General features: G+C 44.1%; 1 protein-coding gene across 3 annotated transcripts in view; it reads left to right on the top strand.

Annotated features, from left to right (window-relative positions):
• The window catches only part of txndc16 (thioredoxin domain containing 16), a 58,965-nt gene that overhangs the window by 15,508 nt on the left and 25,617 nt on the right, over positions 1 to 17,840 (top strand). For all 3 annotated transcript variants that reach the window (XM_055863873.1, XM_055863871.1, XM_055863872.1), the window contains 9 exons: positions 2,670 to 2,832; positions 3,168 to 3,334; positions 3,714 to 3,774; positions 6,923 to 7,034; positions 7,327 to 7,473; positions 11,282 to 11,341; positions 11,769 to 11,943; positions 12,786 to 12,922; positions 13,010 to 13,094. In XM_055863873.1, coding sequence (XP_055719848.1) covers positions 2,670 to 2,832; positions 3,168 to 3,334; positions 3,714 to 3,774; positions 6,923 to 7,034; positions 7,327 to 7,473; positions 11,282 to 11,341; positions 11,769 to 11,943; positions 12,786 to 12,922; positions 13,010 to 13,094 — 1,107 coding nt within the window. The remainder of the gene's footprint in view (positions 1 to 2,669; positions 2,833 to 3,167; positions 3,335 to 3,713; positions 3,775 to 6,922; positions 7,035 to 7,326; positions 7,474 to 11,281; positions 11,342 to 11,768; positions 11,944 to 12,785; positions 12,923 to 13,009; positions 13,095 to 17,840) is intronic.

Below are 17,840 nucleotides of genomic sequence, written 5' to 3'. Positions count from 1 at the left end.
TGTGAGAATATAAAGTACTACAGTAAGGGTAAAATAACCTTAGTAACAACAGTTTCAGTCAGTAATTCTGAAGTCGTGCACAATTATCAGTTTCTATTTAGGTTTGTCGCCCAGTCAGTCAGACACAGTAAGAGCACTGATTATGCTTTTCGGTCCAACTCCCCCTTGCGCTGGTCTGGAGCAATGAAGTGGTGACGCAGGGTACCGTACTAAACCACAAATTACCTCTAAACCCCGCCGCATAATTGCTAGACTTTTAGTGGAGCAACCACTGTATATAGTTGCAGTCTGTAATTCACAACCGTTTGCCAACTAGATATCTTATAACTACAAGGGTTAACTGTCTAAAATCTGCAGTTTTTTTAGTTACTTGTATAACTTGATGAGCTGGGATGTCTAACCTGCAAATAGTTTGAGACGGTATAAGATGCTCTCAATGCGCTCAGTAGCATTTAGCTATGGACATTTACGTATACTTGTTAGCATTGCTAACCTTCAGATTACAGGGCCTCAGTGGGGTTTGAAAATAGTGCCCCTTGTGTTCAGTGTCTGTATTACCAAATATCCAGGGATGGCACAAGGTCTTTATGAAGGTATGAAAATCTGGATACCGCCCAAGTCTAACGAAAAAGAAGAGAGAAATATTGGTCAAACACAGGATGTACATCCCCTTTCATTCTTGTTTCAAACCGTTTTCTCTCTACTGAACATGACCGTGATGAAACGGTGTATGAAAGAATATGCTATTGAAACATCGTTCCCTCTTCTGTATGAAATGGGAAAGTCAGATGTCTAATAACCCTGGATGATATACGTAGATGCCTATGTGGTATGCATGGAATGTATGACCAAATGGGTCTGCACCAAGACAAGGTAACTAGAATCCTCTTTCTATATACACTGCTCAAAAAAATCAAGGGAACACTAAAATAACACATCCTAGATCTGAATGAATGAAATATTCTTATTAAATACTTTTTTTTTTACATAGTTGAATGTGCTGACAACAAAATCACACAAATTATCAATGGAAATCAAATGTATCAACCCATGGAGGTCTGGATTTGGAGTCACACTCAAAATTAAAGTGGAAAACCACACTACAGGCTGATCCAACTTTGATGTAATGTCCTTAAAACAAGTCAAAATGAGGCTCAGTAGTGTGTGTGGCCTCCACGTGCCTGTATGACCTCCCTACAATGCCTGGGCATGTTCCTGATGAGGTGGCGGATGGTCTCCTGCGGGATCTCCTCCCAGACCTGGACTAAAGCATCCGCCAACTCCTGGACAGTCTGTGGTGCAACGTGGCGTTGGTGGATGGAGCGAGACATGATGTCCCAGATGTGCTCAATTGGATTCAGGTCTGGGGAACGGGCGGGCCAGTCCATAGCATCAATGCCTTCCTCTTGCAGGAACTGCTGACACACTCCAGCCACATGAGGTCTAGCATTGTCTTGCATTAGGAGGAACCCAGGGCCAACCGCACCAGCATATGGTCTCAAGGGGTCTGAGGATCTCATCTCAGTACCTAATGGCAGTCAGGCTACCTCTGGTGAGCCCATGGAGGGCTGTGCGGCCCCCCAAAGAAATGCCACCCCACACCATGACTGATCCACCGCCAAACCGGTCATGCAGGCAGCAGAACGTTCTCCACGGCGTCTCCAGACTGTCACGTCTGTCACATGTGCTCAGTGTGAACCTGCTTTCATCTGTGAAGGGCGCCAGTGGCGAATTTGCCAATCTTGGTGTTCTCTGGCAAATGCCAAACGTCCTGCACGGTGTTGGGCTGTAAGCACAACCCCCACCTGTGGACGTCGGGCCCTCATACCACCCTCATGGAGTCTGTTTCTGACCGTTTGAGCAGACACATGCACATTTGTGGCCTGCTGGAGGTCATTTTGCAGGGCTCTGGCAGTGCTCCTCCTTGCATCAAAGGCGAAGGTAGCGGTCCTGCTGCTTGGTTGTTGCCCTCCTACGGCCCCCTCCACGTCTCCTGATGTACTGGCCTGTCTCCTGGTAGCGCCTCCATGCTCTGGACACTACGCTGACAGACACAGCAAACCTTCTTGCCACAGCTCGCATTGATGTGCCATCCTGGATGAGCTGCACTACCTGAGCCACTTGTGTGGGTTGTAGACTCCGTCTCATGCTACCACTAGAGTGAAAGCACCGCCAGCATTCAAAAGTGACCAAAACATCAGCCAGGAAGCATAGGAACTGAGAAGTGGTCTGTGGTCACCACCTGCAGAACCACTCCTTTATTGGGGGTGTCTTGCTAATTGCCTATAATTTCCACCTTTTGTCTATTCCCTTTGCACAACAGCATGTGAAATTTATTGTCAATCAGTGTTGCTTCCTAAGTGGACAGTTTGATTTCACAGAAGTGTGATTGACTTGGAGTTACATTGTGTTGTTTAAGTGTTCCCTTTATTTTTTTGAGCAGTGTATATGGCTTAGACTTTTGCTCAACTCCCAAATAACCCCTAGACATTTTGTGTAGATCTGAAAGTTTGGATACCCGAGTCATTGATAGCCTAAATATACTTATTCCAATATTGCTTACTCATCTCTTTCTTTCAGATCACACAAAAGGGTAGGTGCCTGTGCACAATTTACAATTCGGCATATTACGACTATTGGTGTCATCTTCCTCTTGTGCTACATTGCAGGGTGGAGGATATTTCATCTCTGACAGCAGGTCTGTGGTTCCTGCACTGTAAGGGTGCGTCCCAGTCCCAGCACTCAGACCCCTGTCCACACACGGCCCTAAGGAGACCCCTCACCACCCTCCACATCTACACTTTCCTCCAGCTGATGGAAGCCCCACTGGTGGTGAGAAGCCAGGTTGCCCAGTCTCAAATCAGTCTCTACTCCCTAGCTGGTGGTTGATTTCAGACAGTGAATACTGGAGCCACCTTACTTCTGGCAGTCCCTGCCACAGTGTCTATGTGTCCCTTATCAACAATATATTAACTTCAAAGATAAATTCAAAACAAGCAAATAAAACAGCCTTCATGTTAAGACAACAGTTTGATTAGTGTTTCTTAGGCTACAGGCAGAATACATATATCCCTTGTTGTTGGAACTCTAGTGTTTTTTGCTCCGTCTTTTTGCCGTTATTGTTCATGTCTGGGATTTAAAAAGTTTACAATTTCTCTCCTTATCAGAGTGAGGCCTCAGTGGAGCCCTCAGAGGTGAACATGGTCCACAGCCACCTCCAGGTGCCCCTGCTCTTCCTCTTCTCTCAGCCCCACACGGTGGCCCTTGACCGGGTCACTGCCCAAACTCTAGCCTGGAGGCTGAGAGGCCAGGTGGGCCTGGTGCTCATCCACAGGTCAGTACCAGTGGGCCTTGACAACACTGGCTCATCCTACCTTTTTGTTGGGTTGTGTTAATTTGTCATGAAATGGAAGAAAGCAGTCTGAAATTGAGTTAAACAGGTTGGTAGTAGGGGTACTATCTGTTTGTCTTATAAGAAATGCTTGTTTTTGTTTGTATGTTTTACATTTGAGTAATTTAGCAGACTCGCTTATCCAGAGCGACGTCATTCCCTTTTTCAAACCGGGGATTTTGAAACGTTTTGCTTCAGTGTTCCCTAATTTAACATTACCCTGGTTATAGCCCCCCCTGTATTGTGTGTACCTATGCAATCCTTTCAGATGTACTTGACATGATCATTGAATTAACATGTAATCTATTCCGATCTGTGGCAGGGAGAGTCCTGATGTAAAAATCCCACTGGAATACAATGCTGCTTACAGACTACCAGGAGAGGTGAGTCCCTTTTTTGTTATTTAGCAAGTTACATAAATTGCTTTATAGAAAGCAATCCATTTCTCCCAACAAAATATTATTTGTGATGGCCATACCACCAGGCTTAGTTACAGTGAGCTCCAAAAGTATTGGGACAGTGACACTTTTTTGTTGTTGTTTTGGCTCTATACTCCAGCATTTTGGAATTTAAATGATACAATGAGGTAAATGTGCAGACTGTCCGCTTTAATTTGAGGGGATTTTCACCCATATCGGGTGAACCGTTTTTAGAAATTACAGCACTTTTTATACATAGTCTACCCCATTTGATGGGACCAAATTCACTTGTGTATTAAAATAATAAAAAGTGTTGTATTAGGTCCCATATTCCTAGCATGCAATGACTACATCAAGGTTGTGACCCTACAAACTTGTTGGATGCACCTACTGTTTTGGTTGTGTTTCAGATTATTTTGTGCCCACTAGAAATTAATGGTAAATTGTGTTGTCATTGGATTCACTTTTTTGTTGTAAATAAGAATAGAATGTTTCTCAACACTGCTACATTAATGTGGATGCTACCATGATTACGGATAATCCCGAATGAATTGTGAATAATGATGAGTGCGAAAGCTATGGACGCACAAATCATACCCCCCCCAAAAATGCTAACCTCCCCAGTTATTGTAATGGTGAGGGGGTATGATATTTGTGCGTCTAACTTTCTTACCCATCGTTATTCACTATTCATTCAGGGTTCTGTAATCAAGGTAGCATTCACATTAATGTAGAAGTGTTTAGAAATGTATTCTATTCTTATTTAAAATAAGTGACTCAAATTGCACAATACATCATTTACAGGGCCCTCCACTAATTGGCACCCTTGGTAAATATCAGCAAAACGGGCTGTGAAAAAAGTCTATTGTTTATCCTCTTGGTCTTTTATACAAAATATTCACACAAATCGAACCTTTTTTTAAAGTAAAATAATTGAAAGAAAAAATTCTTATCATAAACAAATAATGTGCGCCACAATTATTGGCACCCCTTCATTCAATACTTTGTGCAACCTCCTTTTGCCAAGAACCGCTATGAGTCTTCTCCTAAATGCGTTGAGGTTGGAGAACACATGGCAAGAGATCTGAGACCATTCCTCCATACAGCATCTCTTCAGATCCAAGGTCTATGCTTGTGGACTCTTTTCAGCTCATCCCACAGGTTTTCTATGGGGTTTAGGTCAGGGGACTCGGATGGCCATGGCAAAACCTTGATTCTGTCGTCAGTGAACCATTTTTGTGTTTTTGAGGTGTGCTTTGGAACATTGTCTTGCTGGAAGATCTGACCACGGACCAGTTTAAGCTTCCTAGCAGAGGCAGTCAGGTTTTGATGTAATATCTGCTGGTACTTGGAGTCCATGATACCATGTGTCCTAACAAGTTCATTTTGTTTGATGGCTTTTTTATGGCAACCCTCCCAAACAACTTGTGATTATGTAGGTGGCGTCTGATTGTAGTTTTTGAGACATTCTGACCGCAAGACCCAACTAAGTTCTGCAATTCTCCAGCTGTGATACTTTGGAGATTTTTAAACCACTGTCCTTGTCCTGCAAATATATATACATTTTTTCCAATAAATGTATTTTTCTAGAAGTACACTAGGCATTTAGAATTAAATGTGGAGTGCAGCTTATAGTTACATGATATCACGTGCCCTGCGTACCTTCAAAAGCATTCAGCAATCATCATTTATTCGAGAAACACTTTCTAGCATTTGTCGCAAAGAAAGTTTGACAGAAGAAAAATCCACCCGTCGAACGGATTAAAATGTTGTCGAGCTTTAGAAAATGTCTCTGATCTGCCGTTTCCATTACACATGTCGAAATGTTTATGACAAATTCTTTAGACAAATGAATCTCCATCCATGAAAACCTGCCTACTGTCCCAATACATTTACATTTACATTTAAGTCATTTAGCAGACGCTCTTATCCAGAGCGACTTACAAATTGGTGCATTCACCTTATGATATCCAGTGGAACAACCACTTTACAATAGTGCATCTAACTCTTTTAAGGGGGGGGGGGGGGGTTAGAAGGATTACTTTATCCTATCCTAGGTATTCCTTAAAGAGGTGGGGTTTCAGGTGTCTCCGGAAGGTGGTGATTGACTCCGCTGACCTGGCGTCGTGAGGGAGTTTGTTCCACCATTGGGGTGCCAGAGCAGCAAACAGTTTTGACTGGGCTGAGCGGGAACTGTACTTCCTCAGAGGTAGGGAGGCGAGCAGGCCAGAGGTGGATGAACGCAGTGCCCTTGTTTGGGTGTAGGGCCTGATCAGAGCCTGAAGGTACGGAGGTGCCGTTCCCCTCACAGCTCCGTAGGCAAGCACCATGGTCTTGTAGCGGATGCGAGCTTCAACTGGAAGCCAGTGGAGAGAGCGGAGGAGCGGGGTGACGTGAGAGAACTTGGGAAAGTTGAACACCAGACGAGCTGCGGCGTTCTGGATGAGTTGTAGGGGTTTAATGGCACAGGCAGGGAGCCCAGCCAACAACGAGTTGCAGTAATCCAGACGGGAGATGACAAGTGCCTGGATTAGGACCTGCGCCGCTTCCTGCGTGAGGCAGGGTCGTACTCTGCGAATGTTGTAGAGCATGAACCTACAGGAACGGGTCACCGCCTTGATGTTAGTTGAGAACGACAGGGTGTTGTCCAGGATCACGCCAAGGTTCTTAGCACTCTGGGAGGAGGACACAATGGAGTTGTCAACCGTGATGGCGAGATCATGGAACGGGCAGTCCTTCCCCGGGAGGAAGAGCAGCTCCGTCTTGCCGAGGTTCAGCTTGAGGTGGTGATCCGTCATCCACACTGATATGTCTGCCAGACATGCAGAGATGCGATTCACCACCTGGTGATCAGAGGGGGGAAAGGAGAAGATTAATTGTGTGTCGTCTGCATAGCAATGATAGGAGAGACCATGTGAGGATATACTTTTGGAGCTCACTGTATGTGGTATTAAGAAGTCCTGTTTGTTACCACAGTAGTGTACAATCAAAATGGCCTCATTTTCAGCAGACGTATATTGATTGGTGTTTGTTGTCTTTCAAGGAGAAATTCTTTCCACAGCTCAAAAGTTACATACACACTTAAACACTAACAATATGCTGTGTTTGTCAGGGTTCAGAGGTCAAGTACCTGATTCTGAACAACCTAGAGGAGGTTATCGACCTGTTCAGAGATGAGAGCACTCCGGAGGAGGAGGAGGACGATGATAATTGGGCTACTCTTGGTAAGAAGGGGTCTTGTTGTATATTTTTGTTATTTCCTTGTTTCAGGTCAACGTCATAACCAAATTGTACATGTATTGTAATGCGAACAAGAAACTAGATCACAGAATTTAAATGGTGACACTAAACAACATTTTTTAATTTTCACTTTCAGTTCTCTGCTGTAGAAAGAAGTGGGTTGTTTATGAATGTGCATTAAATTAAATGTTTATAGAACTCTGCTCCCACTGTATGACATTCTGTATATCCTTTTGTATTTCTGGGCTGATTGGTTGACTGTTTCTTTGTCACAAGATGTGCTTGATGATGAGGTGGCGGAGTCTGTGTACAGAGACAGGGGCCAGAGTCTGGACATGGACGCTGTCACAGAACTCACTGCTGACATTTTCCACAGCGCAGTGGCAGAGAGTGACTACACGGTGGTGCTGTTTTACGTGAAATGTGAGCATGTTGCTTTTATATCATTCTGTATGAGGGTTTGATGTGTAATCTGTTATTTTATTTATCACCTGTGGCCACAGGATGAAATGAGGCGAGAATGAAAATGCTTAGGCTACAGGCAGAAGATAATGTACTTTTTACTCCATATATTTCCCTTGAGAACCAAAAGTACATTTCGAATGCTTAGCAGGACAGTAAAATGGTCCAATTCACACATTTACCAAGAGAACATTCCTGGTCAATCCTACTGCCTCCGATCTGGCAGACTCACTAAACACAAATGCTTTGTTTTGTAATTGATGTCTGAGTGTTGGCGTGTGCCCCTGGCTATCTGTACATTTAAAAAAAAAGAAGAAGAACTGTGCTGTCTGGTTTGCTTAAAATAAGGAATGTGAAATGATTTTTACTTTTTGATTCTTAAGTTTATTTATTTACTCAAGTAGTATTTTACTGGGTGACTTTCACTTCTGTCATTTTCTATTAAGTTAATCTTTACCTTTACTATAGAATTATAATTGGATACTTTTTCCACCACTGGTTTTAACATGGGTGTGAGCGTTTCCTTTCACCATATATTTTGCACCAGTCTTTGCTCTATTCCCTTTTTAAATCCAAGTCGCATTGAGATTGACTTTTATACTTTCAACTTTAGCTCTCGAACAGAAGGCCATACAGCTATAAGGCTCTCATTTGAACAATTGACCACAGCGGGGCCAATGTCCACAACTTTACCGACGCTCTGTCTACACGTTAATAACCACCGCATGCAATACGGTTTTGGAATCCTCAGAAATTCTACATTCCTAGCACCCCAAAAATTATTTTACAAATACAAAATATACACGTACTGTGCATCGTTGTAACACAGATTCCCACGAAGGTGTTGTAGAAACAAAGAACTTTCTTCTGAAACTCGTCAGTCTATTCTTGTTTTGAGAAATGAAGGCTATTCCATGCGAGAAATTGCCAAGAAACTGAAGATCTCGTACAATGCTGTGTACTACTCCCTTCACAGAACAGTGCAAACTGGCTCTAACCAGAATAGAAAAAGGAGTGGGTGGCCCCGGTGCACAACTCATACTGACAGTTGTGGCTGCTTTGTGTGATGTATTGTTGTCTCTACCTTCTTGCCCATTGTGCTGTTGTCTGTGTCCAATAATGTTTGATCCATGTTTTGTGCTGCTACCATGTGTTGCTACCATACTATGTTGTCTTAGGTCTCTTTATGTAGTGTTCTCTCCTGTCGTGATGTGTGTTTTTGTTCCATTTTATTTTTCATCCCAGCCCCCGTCACAGCAGAAGGCCTTTTTGGTAGGCTGTCATTATAAATAAGAATTTATTCTGAACTGACTTGCCTAGTTAAATAACTCAACTATACTAACCCAAATAGCTCCTAGACGTTAGTCTTATTCTGAAATTGATTAACTACGTTTTTTACCTCAAATCCACACACTACCCCATAATAACAAAGTAAAATGTTAGCAAATTTATAATTTTAACATACCTTTATTTACATAATTATTCAGACCCTTTGCTATGAGACTTGAAATTGAGCTCAGGTGCATCCTTTGTTTCGATAACTTGATTGGAGTCCACCTGTGGTAATGATTTTGGAAAGGCACACACCTGTTTATCTAATGTCCCACAGTTGACCCTGCATGTCAGAGCAAAAACCAAGCCATGAGGTTGAAGGAGTTGTGTGGGCACAGATCTGGGGAAAGGTTCAAAAACATTTCTGTAGCTTAAAAGGTCCCCAAGAACAGTGGCCTCCATTCTTAAATGGAAGAAGTTTGGAACCACCAAGAAACTTCCTAGAGCTGGCTGCCTGGCCAAAGAGCAATCGGGGGAGAAGGGCCTTTGTCAGGGAGGTGACCATGAACCCAATGGTCATTCTGACAGAGCTCCATAGTTCATCTGTGGATATGGGAGAACCTTCCAGAAGGATGACCCTCTCTGCAGAACTCCACTAATCAGGCCTTTATGGTAGAGCGGCCAGACTGAAGCCACTCCTCAGTAAAAGGCACCTAAAGGACTCTTGGACCATGAGAAACAATTCTCTGGTCTGATGAAACCAAGATTGAACTCTGGCTTGAATGCCAGCGTCACGTCTGGAGGAAACCTGGCACCATCCATACGGTGAAGCGTGGTGGCAGCATCATGCTTTCTGGATGTTTTTCAGCTGCAGGGACTGGGAGACTAGTCAGGATCAAGGGAAAGATGAAGGGAGCAAATGATAGAGATCCTTGACGAAAACCTGCTCAAGACCTCAGACTGGGGTTAAGGTTCAACTTCCAACAGAACAACGACCCTAAGCACATGGCCAAGACGACGCAGGAGTGGCTTTCGGACAAGTCTTTGAATGTCCTTGAGTGGCCCAGCCAGAGCCCAGACTTGAACATCTCTGGAGAGACCTGAAAAATAGCTGTGAAGTGACACTCCCCATCCAACATAAACGAACTAGAGGAAATGGAAGAAACTCCCCGAATACAGGTTGTAGTGTCATACACAAGACGACGCAAGGCTGTAATCACTGCCAAAGGTGCTAAAGGGTCTGAATACTTATGTAAATTTCATTTTTCTGTTTTTTTTATTTGTAATAGATTTGCCAACATTTCTTCACTTTGTCATTATGGGGTTTTGTGTGTAGATTGAGGAAACATTTGAATTTAATCCATTTTAGAATAAGGCTGTTATGTAACAATGTGGAAAAAGTCAAAGGGTTTGAATACTTTCCGAATGCACTGTATGTGTAGAAATATTTTTATGTAACTAAATAAAAATGAGCAAATCCAGTCTGAAAGTAACACTGAATTAAAAAAAGAAATAGAAATTAAAACTAAAATCCCCAAACTATAATAACCTTGCTCAGACAGGTGTCGGCTATGCCAGCGGACCATGGCTATGTTTCTGAGCTTGTACCTCCCAGTGTTGCTCGCATTCTCAAACTCGAGCTGGCCGCCAGCGTAGGCTGGGGAGAGGTAGAATGTAAATGGTGATCAGTACATTTGAAATAAAGTACAGGGCTACACTGAACTCGAGCATGGTTTTTAAACCATCTGGAATTGTTACTCCTGACATGGCATATGCGAACGGGACTAAAATGACCTAATGTGGTGTTTTGTGCTTGTGCACAATTGCATAACCCGACCACCCCCAGTAAAACTATTCCCGTCCGAATAGGGCTGTTTCCTCGTCTGCTGTTGCCTCTGCTGCATTGTTCTCAATATAGATTTATTATTATTATTATTATTATTTTTAACTTAATATGACCATATACAATTTCAGTATCACGTCTTAAAATGGACTGTGCTATCCCCGTGGCCTCCTCAATGGATTAGTCCACTGAGACGGGTGCGAATCAGACTATTTAATTATTATAATTTTTTAAAATAGAACTTGCGACCGCTCAACTAAGGCTGTTGGTCGACCGAGATTTATCGACCTGTCGACTAAATGAGGTCAGCCCTAGTTGCTATACATTCTACCAATTTTCCTTTGATTATCATTTTCAAATGTATTTTATGATTCAGAATTGCCATTGCAAAGAAAGTCTCACACACAGTTCTGAATAAGCCAGTCAGTGTACAAGTAGCATGGTCTCAGATCTGTTTGTGCTATCATGTCAACTCCTTGCCATACCAAATGATGATGACAGGTGCCCAGGCTAGTGTAAAAGACACCCCTCGGTCCTGTTATTTTAAGATAATGTGGCATCCATAAAATGTTTATTTGACTACTTTTACAATTATGTTACAATCACACTACATTGCTGTATTGAAATGTAAGTCATTCTATTTTTCTCCACCAGGGGATGCTGTCTCCATGGCTTTCATGCAGTCCTACATAGAGGTGTCAGAATCCCTAGAAGGTATTGCATTTAAGACGTGCAGTTGAATGGTTGATTCAGCAGTTCTTGTAAATCGCTATACTTGAAGCAAAAGGGGTTAGGTAAGTTCCCTGATAATCTTGACAGTTAATCAATATGACCTTTCTTTTGGCTCAGTCAATAAGACGAGTCCCACAAAGACCTTGTGGTCGATAAGACAATTTAGGCTCGGTCAATAGAACTATTTTCCTCTGGTCCGTCAGATCAATATGTCTGACTGTCGGATACTTATGCCATTTGTCTGTATATCTTTATGTATTTGATATCCAGATCTGTTGATTGCATCTATTTGGCATCTTCAGGAATGTGACAGTGAACTGTATATGTAGCCGATCCATTTGACACCAATGTGTCAGTTGACTTTATGCATGTATCTAACGTGTCCTGTCTCGCCGGATGTATCTCTAAGACGCTGACGTCAGCGACGTTGAGCTGGCTGTGCTGGATTGTGGGGAGTGGACTGACGTGTGCAGCGCTCAGAAAATCAGCTTCTTTCCCACCGTCCGTCTGTACCGCCCACAGGAGCCTAGCCAGCCCTACCAAGGCACGCTGGGTACTGAGAGCCTGAACAGGTTCATCATGCTGTGAGTGACACCTCCACCAAAGTAAAATAAAACATATAGAATATTCTATTGCATTTATGGACATCTCCTTCAAACTAGGTATATGGGGCCAGTTCAGGTGGGTTCAAAGTTACAGAATGTTCAGCTATAAATGTGTTGTGTACAGTAGATATATTGTTTACCCTCGAAGAAAGGCTCAAAAAACTAAAGCTAGAACTTCCTTAATTTACATGTATGTTACTGTAATACCTTAATTTACATGTTCCATTAAAAGTCCATTATGTAGAGAGAAAAAAGAATGGGAATCGCTGCTGTTAGGTTACAATGTCAGTCGAACTTTGAAAGTGCTCAGAATTTAAAAAAAATGTGATCAGGAAATAGCGGAGGCTATTGTAGGCTTGGGCTGGATTCTAGCTTAATTTACTTGCTGTAATGCCTTCATTTACATATTATAATAATAACAAAGTGACATGGTAGTGTGTTATTACATGTTACCTTAATGCTTTGTTTACATGTTACCTACCTTTCTCAAATTTCACCCTTTTCTGCACATTTATCCATTTGTTCTTAAAACGGGTGCATTCTTTTCTCATCTGGAAGATGAGTGCTTTGTTGGGTGTGTGTGTGTGACATTTTTTTTTGGAACCACTGTTCTAAAGGGTGCCAGACATTTTTTTTTCTCATGAAGATTGTAAAGCATTTTTGCGTGTTAGTCAGACAACTTAGAAAGAGCGGGGGAGAAAGATTAGGGGTGGAGAAAGGGATCAAACCCCTGTCTGAGCGGTTGTGTACATGTGATAAGACCGTCAAACCATGGGGCCTGCACATCACCATGTCTTTTTCTTTTTTGGTGTGTGACCCAGGAGTCGTCTGGTGTCCCCTGTCCTCCTGTCCTCTCCTGATGAGGTGACATCATTCCTGAAGGGGGACCTGTACCAGCGACATGCAGCTATCGCCCCCGTCACAGTACTAGGCCTGTTCAGCTCCACAGCAGACGCAGGTAGCGCGTGTGTGTGGCATTGACAAATATAACAATCATGAGTTAAAATGGAATTCTCTCGTCTCATAATGTGTGTGTGTCTCTCAGGTGTGTCAGTGTTCAAGGAAGCAGCAAAAGCACTCAGAGGAGAGACGATGGTCGGGTTGTTTGCTGACAGACAGGCAGAAATATGGTACAGTGCTAATTTGAAATTGTGTGTGTGTGTTTCATACTGGAGGAATCTATCACACCCAACAAGCTAGTTTAGTTGCAGGAACATAAGAACTAAAAGTAGTATTTATTTATCCAAGTGTGTGGGGACTTCTTTTTTTCAGTCTTCTCAAAGTGTTTCATACTCTTAGGATTTTTAATTTCACTATTGTAACCAGGAGGAGAGGCCTCATGTAACACAGTAAATGTCAACCGGCTTGAGCCATGTTTCAGTCAGGCCAAACACATCAAGGTTATGATCAGTGATTCGTTTAATTGACTGACTGCCTTGGAAGTGAGGTACCTAACATTAAGTAGTCCAATTTTGAGATATTATCACAATCTCTTTCAATAATGACTGGAATGGAGGAGGTCTTTATTCCAGTGAGATTGTTAAGGCGAACACTGCCATGGGGACAAAGACAATTAATTGATGCCAACATCTTTCTGTGACATGGTGAGTTTGGACCCAGGTACAGAGAAGAGACCAGATGAGGAATGTGACATGGTGAGGTTGGACCCAGGTGCAGAGAAGAGACCAGATGAGGAATCAGTGGTTAGGGATAAACGTAATACTTTACTGAGAAACTGTAACGGAAGGATCACAGTAACACTGGGAAAACAACAAACACTAAGTCTCAAACTCAGGCGACAAACGCACACGGCACGTAATTCAAACTTCAGTAAAGGACAACTGAAAACACACCTTTTAACAGGGAAATCATAACGATTAAATAGGACACACCTGAGTGTCGTTAATGGCCCTAGGACGGTCTATGCCGCCCTCTGGTGACAGGTGGAACCATGGCAGGACAGTACCTCCCCGTTCTAGGAGCGGCTCCAGCCTTGGAGCCAGAGCGACTACCACGTAGTTGGTTGGAGTCCCAGATCCAGGATGTCCCGAGCAGGCAGCCATGCCCGCTTCTCGGGGCCATAGCCCTTCCAGTCCAACAGGTACTGCACGGTGCCTAGAACCCGACGAGCCTCCAAAAGACGCCGGACAGTGTAGGCTGGGCGGGGGGGAGAGAAGGGACTGGTCCTTACCAGCTTGAGACATGGAAGGATGAACAGACCCTCATAGACATGGGAAGCTGTAGACATAGGTGACTGGGTTGATGTGACTCAGGATCTTGAATGGTCCTGTTTTGCATGGAGCGAGCTTCTGCGAGTCCTACTTTTTTTTTAAATTTATTTATTTATTTTTTTACCCCCTTTTTCTCCCCAATTTCGTAGGATCCAATTGTTAGTAGTTACTGTCTTGTCTCATCGCTACAACTCCCGTACGGGCTCGGGAGAGACGAAGGTCGAGAGCCATGCGTCCTCCGAAACACAACTCAACCAAGCCGCACTACTTCTTTAACACAGCACGCATCCAACCCGGAAGCCAGCCGCACCAATGTGTCGGAGGAAACACTGTACACCTAGCGACCTGATCAGCGTGCACTATGCCAGGCCCGCCACAGGAGTCGCTAGTGCGCGATGAGACAAGGATATACCTACCGGCCAAACCCTCCCTAACCCGGACGACGCAAGGCCAATTGTTCATCGCCCCATGGACCTCCCGGTCGCGGCCGGCTGCGACAGAGCCTGTGCTCGAACCCAGAGTCTCTGGTGGCACAGCTAGCACTGCGATGCAGTGCCTTAGACCAACCACTGCGCCACCCGGGAGGCCCGAGTCCTACTTTTTAAGGGAAGATCACCGGTGAATAGCCACACTCGTTGAACCGAAGAGGCCTTCGGTGGCGGTTTGCCTGATGTTACCCCTACTTGCAGGGTAGGGCTGTGAGAGTCACTGCCACTGCACCAAAGTTCTGTAAAAATGGCCTAGGAGCCCAAGGAACTGCTGGAGGCATCTCAGGACTTGCAGGACTTGCAGGATGTGTTCCGGAAGGGTCTTGGAGAAGATCAGGATGTCATTGAGGTAAACAAAGACAAACCGATTCAACATATCCCTAAGAGTGTCATTGACCAATGCTTGGAAGATTGCCAGTTAGATCCATCTGAATGGCATGACTAAATTCTCATAGTGGACACTAGGGGTGTTAAAGGAGGTCTCCCACTCATCTCCCTCCCTGATTCTCACCAGATTGTAAGTGTTGCGGAGGTCTAATTTGGTAAAGAATTCAGCCCCCTCGGTCAGCTCCAAGGCGGCAGACATCGGGTAGGGGGTAACGGTTCTTAATTGTGATCCTGTTCAGGCCTCGGTAGTCGACGCAAAGACGCACACCTCCAAACCTGCACCAGCTGGGGATGTTGAGGAGTGAATGAAACCTGCCTCCAGCGACTCCTGAATATAATTGTCCATTACAACAGCTTCAGGGATCGAGAGGGAGTAAAGACAGGCCTGGGGAGTGGTGGAGGCGGTAGGAGTTCTATGGTGCAGTCGTATAGACAATGAGGAGGGAGGGTGTCGGCTTGCCTCTTACTGAAGGCCTCCCGGAGGTCGATGTTTTCGGGAGGGAGAGCGGAGATGTCTTGGTCTTCAATGGATGCAGGGGGACGCGGCGAGGCTCTAGGCGGGGGTCTTAGACATTTAGTCTGGCAGTTCTTACCCCAGTCTAGTAGGTGTCTTGTGGACCATGAGAGTACAGTCGTGGCCAAAAGTGTTGAATGACACAAATATATTTTCACAAAGTCTGTTGCCTCAGTTTGTATGATGGCAATTTGCATATACTCCAGAATGTTATGAAGAGTGATCAGATTATTTGCAAAGTCCCTCTTTGCCATACAAACATTTCCACTGCATTTCAGCCTTGCCACAAAAGGATCAGCTGATTCTCTCATTAACACAGGTGTGTGTGTTGACGAGGACAAGGAGGAAGATCGTTCTGTCATGCTGATTGAGTTCGAATAACAGAGTGGAAGCTTCAAAAGGAGGGCGGTGCTTGGAATCATTGTTCTTCCTCTGTCTTTCATGGTTACCTGCAAGGAAACATGTGCCGTCATCATTGCTTTGCACAAAAAGGGCTTCACAGGAAAGGATATTGCTGCCAGTAAGATTGCACCTAAATCAACCATTTATCAGATTATCAAGAACTTCAAGGAGAGCGGTTCAATTGTTGTGAAGACGGCTTCAGGGCGCCCAAGAAAGTCCAGCAAGCGCCAGGACCGTCTCCTAAAGTTGATTCAGCTGCGGGATCGGGGCACCACCAGTACAGAGCTTGCTCAGAAATGGCAGCAGGCAGGTGTGAGTGCATCTGCACGCACAGTGAGGCGAAGACTTGGAGGATGGCCTGGTGTCAAGAAGGGCAGCAAAGAAGCCACTTCTCTCCAGGAAAATCATCAGGGACAGACTGATATTCTGCAAAAGGTACAGGGATTGGACTGCTGAGGACTGGGGTAAAGTCATTTTCTCTGACAAATCCCCTTTCCGATTGTTTGGGGCATCTGGAAAAAAGCTTGTGCGGAGAAGACAAGATGAGCTCTACCATCAGTCCTGTGTCATGCCAACAGTAAAGCATCCTGAGACCATTCATGTGTGGGGTTGCTTCTCAGCCAAGGGAGTGGGCTCATTCACAATTTTGCCTAAGAACACAGCCATGAATAAAGAATGGTACCAACACATCCTCTGAGAGCAACTTTTCCCAACCATCCACGAACAGTGATGAACAATGCCTTTTCCAGCATGATGAAGCACCTTGCCATAAGCCAAAAGTGATAACTAAGTGGCTCGGGGAACAAAACATAGATATTTCTATGGCCAGGAAACTCCCCAGACCTTAATCACATTGAGAACTTGTGGTCAATCCTCAAGAGGCGGGTGGACAAACAGAAACCCACAAATTCTGACAAACTCCAAGCATTGATTATGCAAGAATGGGCTGCCATCAGTCAGGATGTGGCCCAGAAGTTAATTGACAGCATGCCAGGGCGGATTGCAGAGGTCTTGATAAAGAAGTGTCAACACTGCAAATATTGACTCTTTGCTATCAACTTCATGTAATTGTCAATAAAACCCTTTGACACTTATGAAATGCTTGTAATTATACTTCAGTATTCCATAGTAACATCTGACAAAAATATCTAAAGACACTGAAGCAGCAAACATTGTGGAAATTAATATTTGTGTCATTCTCAAAACCTTTGGCCACGACTGTACACAGCCACTACTGTATCAACATTTTAATTTTCCTTATTTTATTTTTAAGATTAGCCTTTGTCGGTAGCCATTTCCCCCGGTAAACAATGTATGATTGCAAGATGATTATTTTTAAGTCTAATATTGTGGGTAATGGAGTCGCCAATGATTTGTTTTATATTTGCCAGAGCTAATGGTGCGAGGCTTCGGTGGCTCAGACCCTGTTAGCAGGGGTGGGCAATTCCAATCCTCGGGGGCCTGATTTGGTGTCACACTTTCTTTATTTTTCTCCATCCCTAGCAAACACAGCTGATTTGAATCAAGTTGCATTCTAAAATGAAGATCGTGATTGGAGTCAGATGTGTTAGCTGGGGCAAAGCTGTGACACCACTCAGGCCCCCGAAGACTGGAATTGCCCACCCCTGCGCTTAACGCAGACCTGAGAAGGCTGACTCTGGCTAGTTGCTTAGTGGATGGAACCGGTTGAATGTGTCTATCGACTGAATGAGCGACACCTGTTGAGCATGCCGACCAGCATTTCTTTCCAGAAGTCATGGGAATATTGTCCAGCTGCGGGGACTGTGCAGGGGAATTAACACTAGTACCTGTATTTATTGGTGTGCACAGATGCTGGATCCTTCTTTCCTACAC

This window comes from Salvelinus fontinalis, chromosome 15 (genome assembly GCF_029448725.1).
Source record: "Salvelinus fontinalis isolate EN_2023a chromosome 15, ASM2944872v1, whole genome shotgun sequence".
Lineage (NCBI taxonomy): Eukaryota > Metazoa > Chordata > Actinopteri > Salmoniformes > Salmonidae > Salvelinus > Salvelinus fontinalis.
Note: the sequence above shows the minus strand (reverse complement) of the source record. Positions and strands in the feature narration are given on the sequence as shown.